The 15,715-nt window shown below is 40.2% G+C and overlaps 2 protein-coding genes across 3 annotated transcripts in view; one reads left to right on the top strand and one right to left on the bottom strand.

The window, feature by feature from the left end:
• Positions 1 to 3,517, top strand: part of fbxl13 (F-box and leucine-rich repeat protein 13) — a 31,043-nt gene extending 27,526 nt beyond the window's left edge. The window contains exons 11-18 of the mRNA XM_020040601.2: positions 698 to 818; positions 1,067 to 1,229; positions 1,329 to 1,448; positions 2,492 to 2,618; positions 2,699 to 2,782; positions 2,870 to 3,004; positions 3,085 to 3,248; positions 3,340 to 3,517. Of these exons, the coding sequence (XP_019896160.2) occupies positions 698 to 818; positions 1,067 to 1,229; positions 1,329 to 1,448; positions 2,492 to 2,618; positions 2,699 to 2,782; positions 2,870 to 3,004; positions 3,085 to 3,248; positions 3,340 to 3,517 (1,092 nt within the window). The remainder of the gene's footprint in view (positions 1 to 697; positions 819 to 1,066; positions 1,230 to 1,328; positions 1,449 to 2,491; positions 2,619 to 2,698; positions 2,783 to 2,869; positions 3,005 to 3,084; positions 3,249 to 3,339) is intronic.
• Positions 3,268 to 14,323, bottom strand: fam185a (family with sequence similarity 185 member A). Of its 2 annotated transcripts, XR_828882.3 has the most exons (9): positions 13,835 to 14,323; positions 13,375 to 13,484; positions 9,874 to 9,966; positions 6,831 to 6,969; positions 6,142 to 6,183; positions 5,519 to 5,617; positions 5,225 to 5,359; positions 4,778 to 5,055; positions 3,268 to 4,690 (listed from the first exon to the last, which is right to left on the bottom strand). XR_828882.3 is itself a non-coding variant. In XM_010890364.3 (8 exons), exons 1-8 carry the CDS (start codon positions 14,247 to 14,249, stop codon positions 4,943 to 4,945), a joined length of 1,146 nt encoding a protein of 381 aa, XP_010888666.1. In that variant the 5' UTR covers positions 14,250 to 14,323; the 3' UTR covers positions 3,268 to 4,942. The 2 variants fall into 2 exon arrangements, 1 of the variants encoding a protein (XP_010888666.1); XM_010890364.3 differs by having other exon boundaries at positions 3,268 to 5,055.
• Between the last annotated feature and the right edge of the window lie 1,392 nt (positions 14,324 to 15,715).

The raw sequence follows: 15,715 nt of genomic DNA, 5'->3' as shown, positions 1-15,715 counted from the left end.
CTGAGTTTAATTTACCACAGTCTATTTGATGACATAACCTGTAAACATTTATAATAGTACCAGGCTGCCCAGTACATTCAGTCCAAGAACAACAGCTATGCTCCAATCCAAAGAGAATGTTCTGGAGAAAAAGTTTGGAGTTTAGTCATAAAATCACTTTATTTGCATGTGAAGGACAAGCAATCAAAGGATGCACAAACGTAGCAGACTTGACTACAGTACTATAACACCAGCAGTTAATATTTTATGGATTTTCGTTAAGAAGAAAAAAAGAGGTGAATATCTTACTGACATTGACGAGGCAGAAAGGTTTTTGTCAGCACTCACACAAACTCAAAATGACATAAGGCTATACAAGGCTCAGACTTGTCCTTGGGGCGACACTCCTCTCACCAAACCGCTTTACAGACGGTAGGGGAATAAAAACCTAAACAAAGTCCAGAGTGGAAATGTAACGGGCCCCATCTAGCCGAAGTCATTCAGCCTGCGGAAGTCATTACAAATGCACAGGATGGCAGTTACCGGTTACCTGCCTCCAGAGGATTGTGGGTTGTACGGTCTGAGAGGGCTCCTGCCTGCTCATCCGGCCCGTGGCTCCTCGAGGTTCCACCATCTTACGGAGGCACGACACGACCCCCTGCCCCATCGAGTTCTCTTGTGGATCTCGCCTATCACTAAGTCTGGGTTCTTTCAATAGGAGCTGGCCTCCAAGTGTCACTGTCTGTCTGCCATCTCCCTGTGGGATACGTCCCATCTCTCAGACGCTGCTTTCAAAGCCATCGCTGAGGTGGCCAACCTCACTACGTTCAGCATTGATGGTAAGTCAGTGTCAGTGCCCCTGTGTGTGTGTGTAAGAGTGCATGTGAAAGCCAGGTGGATGGCACCAGGTCCAGGTGACTAAGGCGTTAGGTCTCATCAGTCCGTGAGATTCCCAGTCTTTCCTGCTCTAAACTCTAACATAACTGTACCCATGATCCAGGCATTGTACGGTCGAACATGGCATGCACAAGCGACATGTTTTGCACTAGAACAGAGACATTGTTGAAAGAAAACCGTGTTCCTGCAGGTAATGGTCGTATGACTGACGTCAGTTGGAGGGCTCTGTGTCGTAGCTCTCCACACCTCACTAGACTCCATGCTGCTGACTGCCCCAGAATGACAGATACCAGCCTCAAGTCCATGGGCACGCTTAAAAACCTGGTCTACCTGAATATCTCATGCTGCAGCAGGTTGGTATACAGTGTGTGTGTGTGTGTCTGTGTGTTCTCTTTCTACTTAAACTGATTTCGGGCCTCAGCATCCAACAGCTGTGTGTGTGTGTGTTGCAGGGTGAGTGACATGGGAATGCGATACCTGACAGAAGGGCCCTCTGCCTCTAAACTGAGAGAACTGCATCTGGGTCACTGCAGCCGCATCAGTGACTTGTGTATCATGAGGGTGGTTCAAAAGTAAGGCCATGCCAATAAGCATATGCGCGCACACACACACACGTAGAGTGCTGTGAAAAAGTATTTGCCGGTCAGATTTTGTTGCATGACCTAGCTACATGTTCAGCTAACAGATAGATGGCCTGGCATTCTACTGTAGAATTGTCTGATAGAAATCATGGTTCCTTCAGTGACAGCATGTTTTCCAAGTTCTATGCAGCACACAATGCTCAGACCATTACTACTGATTGTCTGCAAGGTATTTAACAGCTGATCCTGATTATCCCTTTCATCAGGCTAAATTAACACCGGCATGTTAAAAAATACTCTGAATCCATTTCAAATATATATGAAATATATGTTTGAAATATATTAGAATATTTACATTGTACTAAAATGGTATTTGCGATCATGTATTATAAGTATACTCAAGTATGAAATAACTAGGTCCATTGTAACATACCAAAGTATACTTATTACTTTTTAAATAGTACTAAAAATAATATTTTTATACTATAGCACAACATAAGTGGTTTCAAAATATACACTATGTATGCTGCTTTTTTTGTTTTTCAAGCGAGTATATGTGCAATTTCCCCACTGTATGTCATACAAAACATTTATATCTGATCAAGCTTTCACACATGGTGTCTTTCTTGTGAACATATTCACCAAGTTTCATTCAAGTTTTACTAGTGGACAGATTGTTTCTTATCTAGACAATATAGTGTCGTTAGAACCTCATCCATGGATGCTACATACCAAGTTAGATCTAGATCAGTCATTCCATCCGAGTAGCAGGAACTGAGTTTTTGTTTTCTCAGTTTGCACGGTTTCAGAAAACATCCTCAGTTTTACCTTTCTAAACCTTCCCATGTCACAGGACGTTGCACGTGAATAATACCTAATCTTAACAAATACAATTGTCATGCTGCTGAAGACCCACAAACATTAGCAACAATGCAGAAAATCAGACAGGGCCAATAGCTGGTCATGACACTGTATCATACAAAAGTATACACACACGCACGCTGTTGAACACATTTACTGACGTGTGCGTGCAGGTGCAGTAAGCTAAACCACCTGAGTGTTTGTCACTGTGAGAACCTGACCGATTCTGCTCTGGAGTGGCTGGGTGGCTGCTCCTCTCTCCTCTCTCTGGACATCAGTGGCTGCAACGTCACGGACCAGGTAATGCTCCCATGGCCGTGTGTGGTTATACCCTTATACATAGTTCTACAGACTTCCAACAACCTTACTGGGCTTTCCAGGGGCTGACCGCGCTGGGTGGGAACCCTGGCTTGAAGAAACTAGTTGCCTCAGAGTGTGTGTGGATCACTGACAATGGCATAGAGGTAATATGTTACTCTTTGGGTTCTGCAGTCTGCACGGTGCTGAATGAGTGTTGAAGGTGTTGCGTCTTTCATCTCTTGTCAAAGCAGAAGCTGTGCAGGCAGGTGAGAGATCTGGAGGATCTGGATGTGTCTCACTGTGTGGCTCTCTCTGACCAGGCCATCAAGGCCCTATCCTTCTACTGCAGGACTGTTGTTGTGCTTCTAATGCATGGCTGCCCAAAGGTACTGACACACAAAAACACAACTGACATTTACAGTATCACCAAAACCCCTCGTCGATAGTTTACATCTCCCCCTCTCAGATGACAGACATGGCAGTACAGTACCTGATAGGTGGGGGTCACTACCTGAGAGAACTGGACATCAGTGGCTGTGTTCTCCTGACTGATCGTACAGCACGCTTTCTACAGAGAGGCTGTCCACAGCTCAACAACATAAAGATGCTCTACTGCAGGGGAATATCCAAGTAAGACAATTACCCACAGAACATTCTAGAACCTACACATGAATTTGGAAGGACAGTCACAGGGTGTGTGTGTGTGTGTGTGTGTGTGTAGGCAGGCAGCTCTGAGGCTGCGGTCTTGTGTTGAGCAGTGGGAGCATAGTAACGACGACACCCCCTACTGGTTCGGCTATGACAGCATGGGCCAGCAGCTGCAGCCAATCAGACGACCTGACAAGACCAAAAACACCTGGGAAGAAGAGGAGCCAGTACAAGCGCTTGGCAAAAGCTAAAATAACAAAGAAAATGAATTAGTTAAAGGACTGTGGAGAGGACTATGACAACACAACATGAATGTCCACAGTCTAAGCTGACAATCTCACACAAATATGCAGAGGTATATTAAAACCCTGAAATAACACACATTAACTAGCACAGTTATCAGACACTTAATAACCACAAACCTAATTATTTTACATTTGGAAATATTTTATATCAAAGAATCAATGCAGTATATACACATTTATGCAAAGCTCCTGAATCAATTCCTAATTAATTCCTCATTTTAAATAAATATTTTTGTCCTATGTTAGTCCAGCAGTAACAGAGGAATACAGCAGTCAGTGGGATAAATAGTCACTAGACATCTGTGGCGAATCGTGACTAGACCTTAAGTGGGGGAAAATATCCTCTAAAACGTTGCAGAGTAATCAAGAAATAAATTGCGGAATTATAGCATCACTTATTTACTTTTGGTGCCTGACATACAAGCCTAATCTAGCGTTAATACAAGAGAATCAATGCTTTTCGATGACATCCTAAATGAATCTGACAGGCCTGAGCCAGAGGAACTGGAGTGGAGCGTACCTAATTTGGTTAGAGTGCAGAGCGTTTAAAACAGTTGGCCTAATCACTGGCATAGCCTAAAACCTGCTGTTTAAATGTTGAGCACTCAGATAGCCTACTTCAAAAGCAAATGGTGTTTGTTTGATTTCTTTATGCATGGAGCAAATACAGTGTGGGTGTGGAAAGACTTTTAGCAGAGCTGGAAAATTTGCATTACAGTGAATGAGAGTACAGACCATATAACTTACTACTCTGGCCTGTGCTAAGGGCAGCAAGACAGCAGTGTCCTACAAACTCAGAATGAGACAACTTGCAAAACCCACAAGGCACACCGACCAAGATGTGGTACACCTGTACTAAAATAACAATAGTCATGGACACAAATTGTGACAGCTAGTCCCAAAAGTGACCATGTCCACTCCATGCAAGAAGAACAGATCTGCAGTACCAGACAGAAATATGACTAAATAAACAGCAAAATAAAAAGTTTGATTCTGCTGTCATTTGAAGATGCTGCTCTAATCCAGCTGGATGGCTGATGCCTTTGGTCCAGTTCTTGAAGGCCTGGCCAAGCTGATTGGATCGAATTCTCCCTTTGGTGGACCTCTTTCCTACCCAAACTAAAGAAATGTAATCAAACAATCATTAAAGAATTGAAAAGATTAAGTCAATAAAAAATGACTAAATAATACAATATATATATATACCTATGCCTTATGGCATAGCAGGCCCTGACGGTTCCCCACTGCCAAATATTAAGGAAGCATGATTAAGGATCTACTTCGAGTGGTTGAGGACTTTGTACAGTATGTAGACAGGAAAAATGACAACTGTTGGAACAAGGCCTAAGCCTGGGAGTGAACTCTGAAGCATCAGCTGCCCAACTTCAGAGACTCAAACCAGCTTTGAGTCTTCAGGCTAATGGAGCCTCTGTCAGCCTGGGCTCTGATCCACTGGCCGCCCTGGGGCTGACCATTCATATAGCCTGGAGTGAGAGAGGATGGACAGCAGAACAAGGGTGAGTTTAGAATAACAGTATAAGCTGTGTAAAGAACTGTTGTGATGGGTCACTGGCCAGGTTTGGTTAGAAAACAAGCAGTAAGTGTAGTCTCATTGGTGAGTTCAGTTCCAGCAGAAAAGTAAGTATGACTAACCAGTGACAATGGTCATGTTATCTTTGGAATCTCTCTCAGACTGCTGCAGAACAATCTCCTGGCTGACCTCCACTGATGCTCCGCACAGCTGTACTCCTGCCCTTATAGAGGAAGGGACACGCACAGACACTGCACCTGAAAGACATGTAAAGAGGGAGAGAAATAGGTAGCAAAAGGGTGGGGAGAAATAAAAAGGCATTAGGAGAGTCAAACATGCAACCTTTCAGAAAGATGACCAGATTTGGCTCATCCTATTGAGTGATGATATCCAGAATGTTAGATTAATAAGTTCACCTTGCTGAGAGTGTAGTTGTGCACTGCAACTTTCTCCTACATATGCATCAATGTTTCCACTGTTGGATGACACCTTCAGCGAGCCATTGTTAGAACCATCTGGCAAAGGTCAAAGTTAAAAAACATATGCAACACTTAAAGATGGGCTGCATTTCTGTCAATATTAAAACTTTAACTAACTTTGAATACATTGCTGTGTATTTCAGTGGCCTGAACTTAAGTCCAATATATTTTCCAAAATACCTGATAGAAATGTGTTCATGTTTGTGTGTTAAAGCTCATTACAGCAATATTACCCAGAATGCATATGCGCATGTTTTTTTTACATGTACATTTTGGTCACTGTGCAGACCTACTTACGCAATCAAATAAGGTAAACTACAAAAACTGATCAGAAAATTGTTAAACAGGGTATCTGCAAATGTATTTTGTATGTTGAAAACATTCTCAAACTAGATACAAAACAAAACTAGATACAAAACATGTTTTGATACTTTGGTCTTTAGGGTATTAAGTCATTTATTTTTGTCATTTTTGCCAATTTCTGTTTAGGTTAAAATGACCTCAGACCTAACCCTCAATACAATCCGTTTAAGTATAGCACAGGCTATTGGCCCACTTACCTACAATTATATCTCCAGTATTATTCCACACTATGGCATCACCTGTATAACAACAAAACAAAATATGAGATGTTGATCCACCCATGGAGTTAACAGGCTAATGGTTTCCATGTTCTCAATAAGAAGACAGGTTGTCTGTCCCAGAGGAAATCACCATCAGTTCTGTCTGACTCATCCCCCAATCCTCTTGGCATCTCTCACTTTGTCTGTTTATCGCTCATGCTTTTCTTTTTGAGAGCAAACTCCCTTTTTTCACTCTTGTTAAACTTGACTTATCTAAGCAATGATTCACTCAGGCCATCCACGATTTAATAATATTCTTTACAATAATAGCACTGAAGTCTCTCTAGACTACTTTGAATACTGGTATTTACTAAAGGTCCTGACCAGGAAAAACCCTTCGTTATAACACTTAGTAACTAGGAAATACCCCGTTCGTGTTCTATTTCACATGGTCAGAAAAAACTACATGAAGCAATGTCACAACAAAAATAAGACTGCCACCCACCCCCATCAATACCTTTGACCAACCCATGAATCAAGGGCTAGAGAAACATAACATTGCAAGTGTAAAAAAAAAAGAATCAACGAGGCATAAAAGGCAGAAGCATCCAGTGTTCATATATTGTAGTTCATATAATTTTCCTCTGAGGCTGGAAAGGTATCATCCGCCAGATATGCAGCCTCACCATGTACATGTCCCAGCTGGATGTTCCCTGAATAGGACTCTATGGAGGTGGACTCAGCATAGATGGCTTTCACCTTCACAGGGCCATGTTCTGTTGACACGTTCATAGTAGTACCCTGGATCTTCTTCATCTCCACAGTCTGAAAATTACATTAATGATAGAAATAACAACACCACATCTAACACACAGACACTAATGAGTCTACACACCCCTTGTCTGGTCTTCACTGTAGCCAAACGCTAACAATAGTCAGACTGTAGAGTGCTAACCTTAACCCTCATACTATAGGGTTAAACATATATATGGTCTCATATGTACAGTCGTAGCCTATTGTATAAAAGCAGGGTTGGGTAGGTTCCTTTTTAAATGTAAGCCGTTACAATTACAAGTTACCTGTCCACATTTGTAATCAGTAACGTAGCTTTTTGATTACTCAAACTCAGTAATGTAATCTGATTAGATTACTTTCATATTAAGAGGCACTGGAAAACAAATAGGAATAGCCTATAAGCAACTGAACACATTTTCCGGGATCAATCAATGGTAAAGTTTATATAGCTGGCCAAAAACTGAATTAGCATTTTACCTCATGGGTTGTGTAGGCTACGGTGCCTTTGGAAATGGGTTTCTTAACCATTGCTTTTTACTTCAATATGATTGTGCTACATCTCTACATTACACTCTAGGTCTGTCAGATATTCAGTAATTCCAATTGATCCAATAAACCTCGATCTTCCAGAATCTGACTTTTTATCTGAACATAAACCAAAATCTAATGATGCTTAAGCTTGTACTGTTATTTGTGTTTTATTTATTGTTGAAAAATAAATGGCAATTACTCAAAAAGGGTATTGACATTGTTGTATATAAAAATTAAGATATCCGTAGCTTTTCACGCATAAACTAAATCTGCAGTAGTCGGATGATTTGCTCCACAACTAACATTGTCAAAATGTGGCAGAAACCCCCAGCACGCGAATGCAAGTCTTCCAGCAGGACAATGACCACAACCACACTTTAAAAAGTAGCCAGGAATGGTTGAAGATGAAACACTGGACTGTTTTGTAGTGATTAGTATTGAGTCCAGATCAAAATCCTTTTGAAAACCTATGGAGAGATGTACAGCAGTTGGAAGGGACTCTTCAAATCTGGCAGAACTGGAGCAGTTTGCACAAGAAGAGTGGGCTAAACTGCCAGTACAGAGAGGAAGCTCATCCATGGCTATAGAAAGCATTTGAATGCAGTTATTTTAGCCAAAGGCTGCGCTACCAAATACTGTCACCGTCATTTCTGTTAATTCCTAAATTTAAAAGGGTGCATTCATTTCTAAATAAAAAACAAACATTCTGAAATATTATGAGTGAAATAAAAATTGTGACTATCAAATATTTTGGTGAATCTCAACATATTTGTAGAGACAATTGTGAGTTGTTTGAAGGAAGTACAAGGGTGCCAATACTTTTGTCTATGACTGTAGTTAAGCTGTAGTTACATGTACAGCTGGTCTAAAATAGCGCTCCACGATCATTTTTTATTTATTTTTTTAAATCATGATTTGAACATTTCTAAACACAGAAAGCTGCGATTTTGGCTTTTTATTCAATTTTTACTAAATAATCATTTTTACTGGTTTGCCATCCTTGCTATAATCATATTCGTATTTGTATACAGTTTATACAGTATATAGAACATCATTTTAGAATCCTTTTGCCTAATTAAAAATAATAATTAAGATTATTCTTAAAAAAAAGGTTGGAGCCTGACTGATCGTGTCAGTCAAAACAAATCAAAAAATGCTCTTACAACACACCTTCCCCTAACTTTAGCTATTTTAAGACAATAAACGACTACAAATACAATGTTCAGCTGTATTTCTTGAATTGGTCAGTCAAATTATACAATGCCTCTCACTCAATTTATTAAAAGTGAGTATTCTTAAAATATCCCAATTCTGTGATGGCCCTACAATACGTAATGAGTAATAGCCACAACCATATAAAATATTAACACCCGTGGGATGGGGAGGCGCTATATTAGCTGTGCAGGCACTCTGAACAGCAAATTCTAACCAGTCAGAAACATTGAAAATGCAGCATTGAACTTACTGCGAAAGAATAGTGCAAATTATGGCGTGCTGTTAGGGAGAGGAAGAGGATCGATGAAAAAAATTAACCCAGAGGAAAATGTGATCATTTGGTTCAGAAAAATAATCTTGTTTGGGAATATTTCTGGTTCCAGAGAGATGTCACAAACTAATGAAATATGCCAAAACACCTGAGACAGCCCCAAAGGGACTTGCGTGGCAAAGAAGTCTCTTGACAAAACCAAAAATACATTGCATACCCAGCCCAGCCCAGCCCAACAATCATCAATAATCAGGGGTGGCGGAACTGTTTTATGACAGAGCTGCAGGATTTCCTATTTTAACGGGCATATTAGTAAAGATGCAATTTAACTTTAAATATGCAGTCATACCAATAAATTATAAACTGATCAACAACATGTCATTGTTTATTTATTAGCCTATAGCAAAAGTGGAAAAATTGCCTAATTATCCTAATTTCCATTTTAAGCTTTAGCCTACTGATTTTTAACTGAATTCAATTTGTAAACATTCTCAAAAGTGGATTGTCTGTATTTACTCGATTTACAAAATACTTCCAACAATACATTACTTTGAAAATGTTACTCAATATATTTATTTTGGAGGAACTGAGGAAGGGGTAGGCCTTGTGTCAGAGCACACACATCCCTTCTTTTGCAAGCTTAACTCCATATGAGAAGAGCTCACCAAGACAAAGAAATAACAGAGCATATCACATTATTTAGCCAAATACGTGCTCGAAAACACATTAAAAGGACTGGTTAATTGTTGTTTATCATATTGCAAAAGAAAATCGCAATAGGATTTCTTTGGCCCATATCGCACAACGCTAGTCTAAAATACTGTTAGGCTACACTGTAATTGTAGAGTTGTCTGATAAATAGTATGATGGTCCAGTACACAGTCTCATATAGTAGAGTATAAAAGGAGCTACTTTACACTGTTTCCAGAGGTGCAGAATTCCACGTTGCCATGGATTGTTCCCTTCCCTGTGATGTTGCCTCCCTGAGACTGGACCAGAACCTGATGACTCTGTGAAATAGAATGGAACATGGTGAGATTTAGAAATTCAACACAAGTATGAACATTGCTTTATTTCTGATTTGTACATCAAAATCAATATACAGGGCATAAAGGGCAGTCATTAAAATGTATAGGTCATTCATCATTTCTACATAGTTTTGATCTAGTTTTAAACAGGTCAACAGGGGCCTGAGGGTCCTGGATTTTTTTGCACCTTAGCCTTTAGAATTCAGGTTTGGTCAAGATATTGGGCATCAAGGCCAGACAGCAATTTTTAAGTGTTGCCACATATTTAAGTCAAAACTTTAACTTGCCCACTAGAGAATATTCACTGTATTTTAGGTAACCAACACCAGTGTTGATTTAGCCTTGTGATGTTGGTTACTGTCCTGCTGAAAAGTTCATGTCTCCCAGTGTAAAGTAGACTGAAGCAGGTTTTCCTGTAGGACTTTGACTTTTTTCTCCATTACTTTTATTCATATAAAAATAAAAGTAAATCATACAATGTGATTTTCTGGATTTTTGTTTTAGATTCCATCACTCACGGTTAAAGTGTACCTATGATAAATGATTATCGCGAGATCTTGGCCAACAACCTCCTTCCCTCAGTAAGAGCATTAAAGAGGGGTCGTGGCTGGGTCTTCCAGCATGACAACGACTCGAAACACACAGCCAGGGCAACTAAAGAGTGGCTCCGTAAGAAGCATCTCAAGGTCTTGGAGTGGTGTAGCCAGTCTCCAGACCTGAACCCAATAGAAAATCTTTGGAGGGAGCTGAATGTCCGTATTGCCCAGCGACAGCCCCAAAACCTGAAGGATCTGTAGAAGGTCTGTATGGAGGAGTGGGCCAGAATCCCTGCTGCAGTGTGTGCAAACCTGGTCAAGAACTACAGGAAACGTATGGTCTCTGTAATTGCAAACAAAGATTTCTGTGCCAAATATTAAGCTCTGCTTTTCTGATGTATCAAATACTTATGTCATGCAATAAAATGCAAATGAATTACTTAAAAATCATACAATGTGATTTTCTAGGTTTTTGTTTTAGATTCCGTCACTCACAGTACCTATGATAAAAATTATAGACTTCTACATGCTTTGTAAGTGGGAAAACCTGCAAAATCTGCAGTGTATCAAATACTTGTTCTCCCCACTGTATTTAGATCCTTATTGTCAATTATGTTGTTGATCCATCTTTTGATTTATACCACAAAAGCAACCAGTTCTATGACCGACATTAAAAACAACAATGGCCTTAAGGTGACAAACGACGGCCATGCATTATTCATCACGTCACCAGAATAAGACCATCAAAAATTATCGGAAAGGTGCATTAACCTCTTCCCCCTTCACTATAATGACGCTGGGATATTAGGTATTACTTATTTAAAGAATTGCAGCAACAAGAGTTTGTATTTAAACCATCTCCCCAATCCAACAAGGTGAAGTTTGTTTTATTATTGACATTTGGTGGATGTTCGGTTTCTATATTTATGGAAATGGATAAGAGAAACCAAAAATCTATGAATGTTCTCTTAAAACCAACTTGTATTCACACCACATGAAAGTTTTACTTTTCTCGACACTTTTTGGTCAACGAGGGCGTAATATTTTCAAAATATATCTTAATCACTTTTGATAGCATAATGATTCCCTAGACTATTCAGTGCTTGATTTCTCATTTCCAAAAAAAATTGTGAACTGTGTAGGATTTCAGCAACCAGGAAATTATGGATTTTGCTGGCTCCAGTCAAACCTGATCTTAGCGCTAGACATTACATGCTATACATAAATCTGGGACACTGCTTTAGTTGAATGCTTTGTATGCATCCAAAACAATTCCTGGTGAATAAATGTTGTGAAACACTATGATTCCATTATTGCTGGATGCAAATATTCACAACGCAAAAATTCTACATAATGCCCCTTTAGTATGAAGCCTAAAAGACAAAATTAGATCAATTTATTTTTTAAACCCATGACAACTTTTAAATCTACATGACAACTGGATCAATGAATGATCACAAACACTAATCTGTGGGCTCAGTTAAGTTGATGAGGACAACAAGATGCATCTTTGCTGAGCCCATGATTTTCATGCACCAAAGGGCTGCTCTTCAGCAATTACATCAAGAACTGCATAAACACAGATGGAGATGGAGACATAAATATGATTGCATCAGGTTGTCATTTCCACTCCCAACTGAAGAAGCCTAGTGGGCAGGCATTGGAGGCCTATGGAGCAAGATGGAACAGGGGTGACATTCTGCAGATTTTCCTATCGATAAAAACATCCAATGTCAATAAAGATCTGTTTGAAAAAGTAGAATAATGTGTTGTGAAAAATGTGTGGACCTGTTGCTAACTTAAAAAAAAAAAAAAAGATTTAGCACTGGGCAAATTGAGGTATTGCTCACTCTCACTTCCCAGACTTTTTTTTAAAATAAAAAACATGCTAAGATCATCTGAAAGGGTTTTGCTAGTGTACGCTTGGCTCTGCCCACTTAATCTCCAAGGTTCTGCCCACTCAGCTTCATTAGTCTATCAATAGAAATGAAAGCTTGTGGGCCATCTTAGTTTAACTCACTTGGGCCACAGTGTCTCCAGGACCCCATCTTAGTCCCTAGTTTTACATTGCCATAGTTTTGTGCCGGGGAACTATGTACAGTCTGTCCTGTATGTGGAGGTCGACTTTTGGAAAGCTCTCCAAACTTTTCTGATGTCCTTAGGAGGACCTGAGCCTTTGGGTCACATCTCAGGACTATCTGGCCTATGGACTCCTAGATGTCCCTGTCCAAAGTCATCCTGGTTGAGTTGCAGATCTAGTTGCTGCCTGATGATTCCTCACGTCACTGCCCACAGCCCACCTGGTCATTCCTTTCCTTGTCCACCTGGTTGTGCAGCCGAATCTGGATTCTACCTAAAAACTCTAGACACAGCCCACATAGGTTTTTGTTGACCGCCTTGTGATCTAAACAATCAAAAACATTGACATGGCCCAAAAATGGCATGTAATCCTGTTATCTTCACCCAGCATAGCCCGTCTAGTTCCTCTCTAGGTTTCTTCTTAGGTCCTGACCCTACTAGGGAGTTTTTCTAATCCACTGTGCACCATTTCTTATTGTTGCTTTGGGGTTTTAGGCGGAGTATCGGAAAAAGTAGTTTGTGTCAACTGCTGATGTAAAAAGAGCTTCACAAAATAAATCTGACTGATTGAAAAGACTGATTTCCTGACACCACAGTCACACATGGTTCAGTCTGAGCTCTGGAATCAAATACTACAATTCTGTAGCCTACCCAGCAATCTCCTCCTTAAACCTGTAAGTACAATGCGACCAGGGTCATTGTAACATGTGTCTGTAGCTTTCTTTAATATATAACCCTAATCTTGATAGATCTCTTTTAAAATGCTGATATTTACCTTTATGGAGTGTAGCACACAGTTCCCCCACTCTGTCTGCACCCTGCAGATATCACTCTCCATCTTCTGGATAAGCACATTGCCCTTTCCTTGAGTGGTGATGTAAAGGTCTGAAAAAAACAAATCCACACAGAGTATGAAATGGTGAAATGACCCTCATTACTGACTTCACTACTGGAAGATGCTCTCCATTAGAGTGTCTGCCAAATGTCATTGACATATTTGCTGAAATGATAACTAGTTAGTTTTATAACAGGATGGGGAAATGCTGGGTTAAGGGTAATCAGATCAATTATCACAACCTGTATGTGAATGCAATCACCAACAGAAATTGAGTCTGATCCAAGCAGTTATGCTGGACGTACTAAGGAACAATTCTACTGGGCGCAATTTAATTAATGATGCATACCGTGAACACTATTATAACACATTATTTAACGTCAAAATCCAAAACACTAACCGCTTTTTACGGGAGCGAACAGCTCAACTGACACGTCGTTGTTGGCCTTCTCGGACAATATCAACAGTTCCTTGTTTTGGTCATTATAGTGCACATGAAAATTGTCGAGTTTAACGCCGTGATCTGGGCTGGTACTTTGAACGGTGATAAATGCACGGTTTGCCTCGGGGAAAGGGTGTGGGTCCAGTGGTTGAATGGATATGTCACACTGAAGCTGAACCCGCACTTTGCTAAAAGGGCTAATATCAAAAACCCACTGCTTCAGGGGCGTGTTCACCGTTTTTGTGGTTAAAGCACGAGAGGTCGAGAACGCCTTCAGAATCAATACGGAAGAGTTGTTATTTAGACATGCTACCAGGGACTTCCAACGTAAAAGTCCAACACAGACACGTTGGTTTGCAGAAAAACAAAACATTACGGTCACCGGTTATGATCGGTCCTAAAAGACATGCACAAAAACACGAAAGCGATTACGACAATTGCAGTGGACCGTCAGAACCGTCAGAAAATGAAATATGACGTAAGCGTCGTCAATTAGCCTGTTCGGAAATGTAGTCCCAGATAACTGGAGAATAGTGTAACCAGTGCCACACAGTGGCGCATTTGTTCTTTATTGCAAAAAATATATATAATTATATGACTTAAATTTTTTAAGCTCAGTTACTGTGACCTTAAATCTAGACTTTCACCGTGAAATGTAGCCTCAATTTATAAGTGGACTACACTGACATCGCCGCTCAGAAGTGGGTGGAGTTACAGTGTTTCACGGGTGCGAGGTTGCGTTGAATGCTGCGCTATTGCGCGCACAGAGTAGTTTAGAAGCAGAGAATATAGCTGTGATCAAATATGTTTTAGCATGGATGTCGCCCTGCGTCAAACACACCTAGGGTACTGTCTCCTTATTGATTATCAAAAATGTTATTGTCAACCGTCCTAGTTGCGCAAAGCACAAATCTCAAAGAAAATGTTTATTGTTTCAAAACGGGTGCAGGTGCTGCAAAGCAAGTTTCTCATTAACATATCGGTCAAAAATAGTCAACCTTGCTATCAACCTTGCTATCCCGCAATGGCGTGGCCGATAGATAAATTATGGCTGTACATTAAGTCTACTGGCCCCTAACCTGATCAAGCAATCGGTGACAGCAGTTTCAGTAAACCAGTTAAAGTTATGCTAACTCATCAGTTCAAATAACCATTTAAATATATTTTTGGAACAAGATTAAAAGGCCCAGGGCTACTCCAGAAAGACAGACGAAGCACCTGAATCCCAGGCTTTACAACTCCACTGCTGTAGAGTTTATCTGTCAATATTTGCATTTGCCAAACAAAGGCCCCCCTTTTCAAATTGGCTTCAAATATTTTTTTTTTTTACTTTGACAGCAATCCCAAAAACACTTGTAGGCTAAAGCCAGCATAAAGAGCCAGATAAAAGACCCCCCCATCCACATCACAACTCCTCTTCTTCCATGTCTTCCTATGCTGGGCCGTAATAGTTCACATCACATCCCTTACATCACTTCTGGACCTGATTCAAAGACAAAGACAAACAGGAGTGGTCAAAAATAGAAATACAATTGTCCTGGAGTGGCCGAGTCAAAGCCAGGACTTCCACCCAGTTGAGAATATGTGTGAAAGAGATTGTAAATTGTTGCTGTACACTGAAGGTCCCCAGGCAATATGGATGTTGAGCAATTTTGCAATGAACAATGGGAAAAACTGCTGTGTCCAGATGTGCAAAGCTGGTAAAGACTTCCAAAGAGATTCATGGCTGTAATTTCTACCAAAGGGCTGAATACTTATGCAATCAATTATTTTCTGTTTTGTATTTGTAATTCTTTTAGAAAAATGTGACACATTTCATTTTTTACTTTGACATTATGG

The sequence above is a fragment of the Esox lucius genome, chromosome 19, assembly GCF_011004845.1.
Source record: "Esox lucius isolate fEsoLuc1 chromosome 19, fEsoLuc1.pri, whole genome shotgun sequence".
Taxonomy (NCBI): domain Eukaryota; kingdom Metazoa; phylum Chordata; class Actinopteri; order Esociformes; family Esocidae; genus Esox; species Esox lucius.
Note: the sequence above shows the minus strand (reverse complement) of the source record. Positions and strands in the feature narration are given on the sequence as shown.

Bases quoted from the DNA above. Each gene is read 5' to 3' on its own strand.
- fam185a (XM_010890364.3), bottom strand. From the start codon at position 14,249: ATGTTTTGTTTTTCTGCAAACCAACGTGTCTGTGTTGGACTTTTACGT. The intron at 13,485-13,834 runs GTTAGTGTTTTG...TGTTTTTTTCAG, and splicing joins GTTCGCTCCCGTAAAAAGCG to ACCTTTACATCACCACTCAA. The intron at 9,967-13,374 runs GTAAATATCAGC...TCTATTTCACAG, and splicing joins GTGTGCTACACTCCATAAAG to AGTCATCAGGTTCTGGTCCA.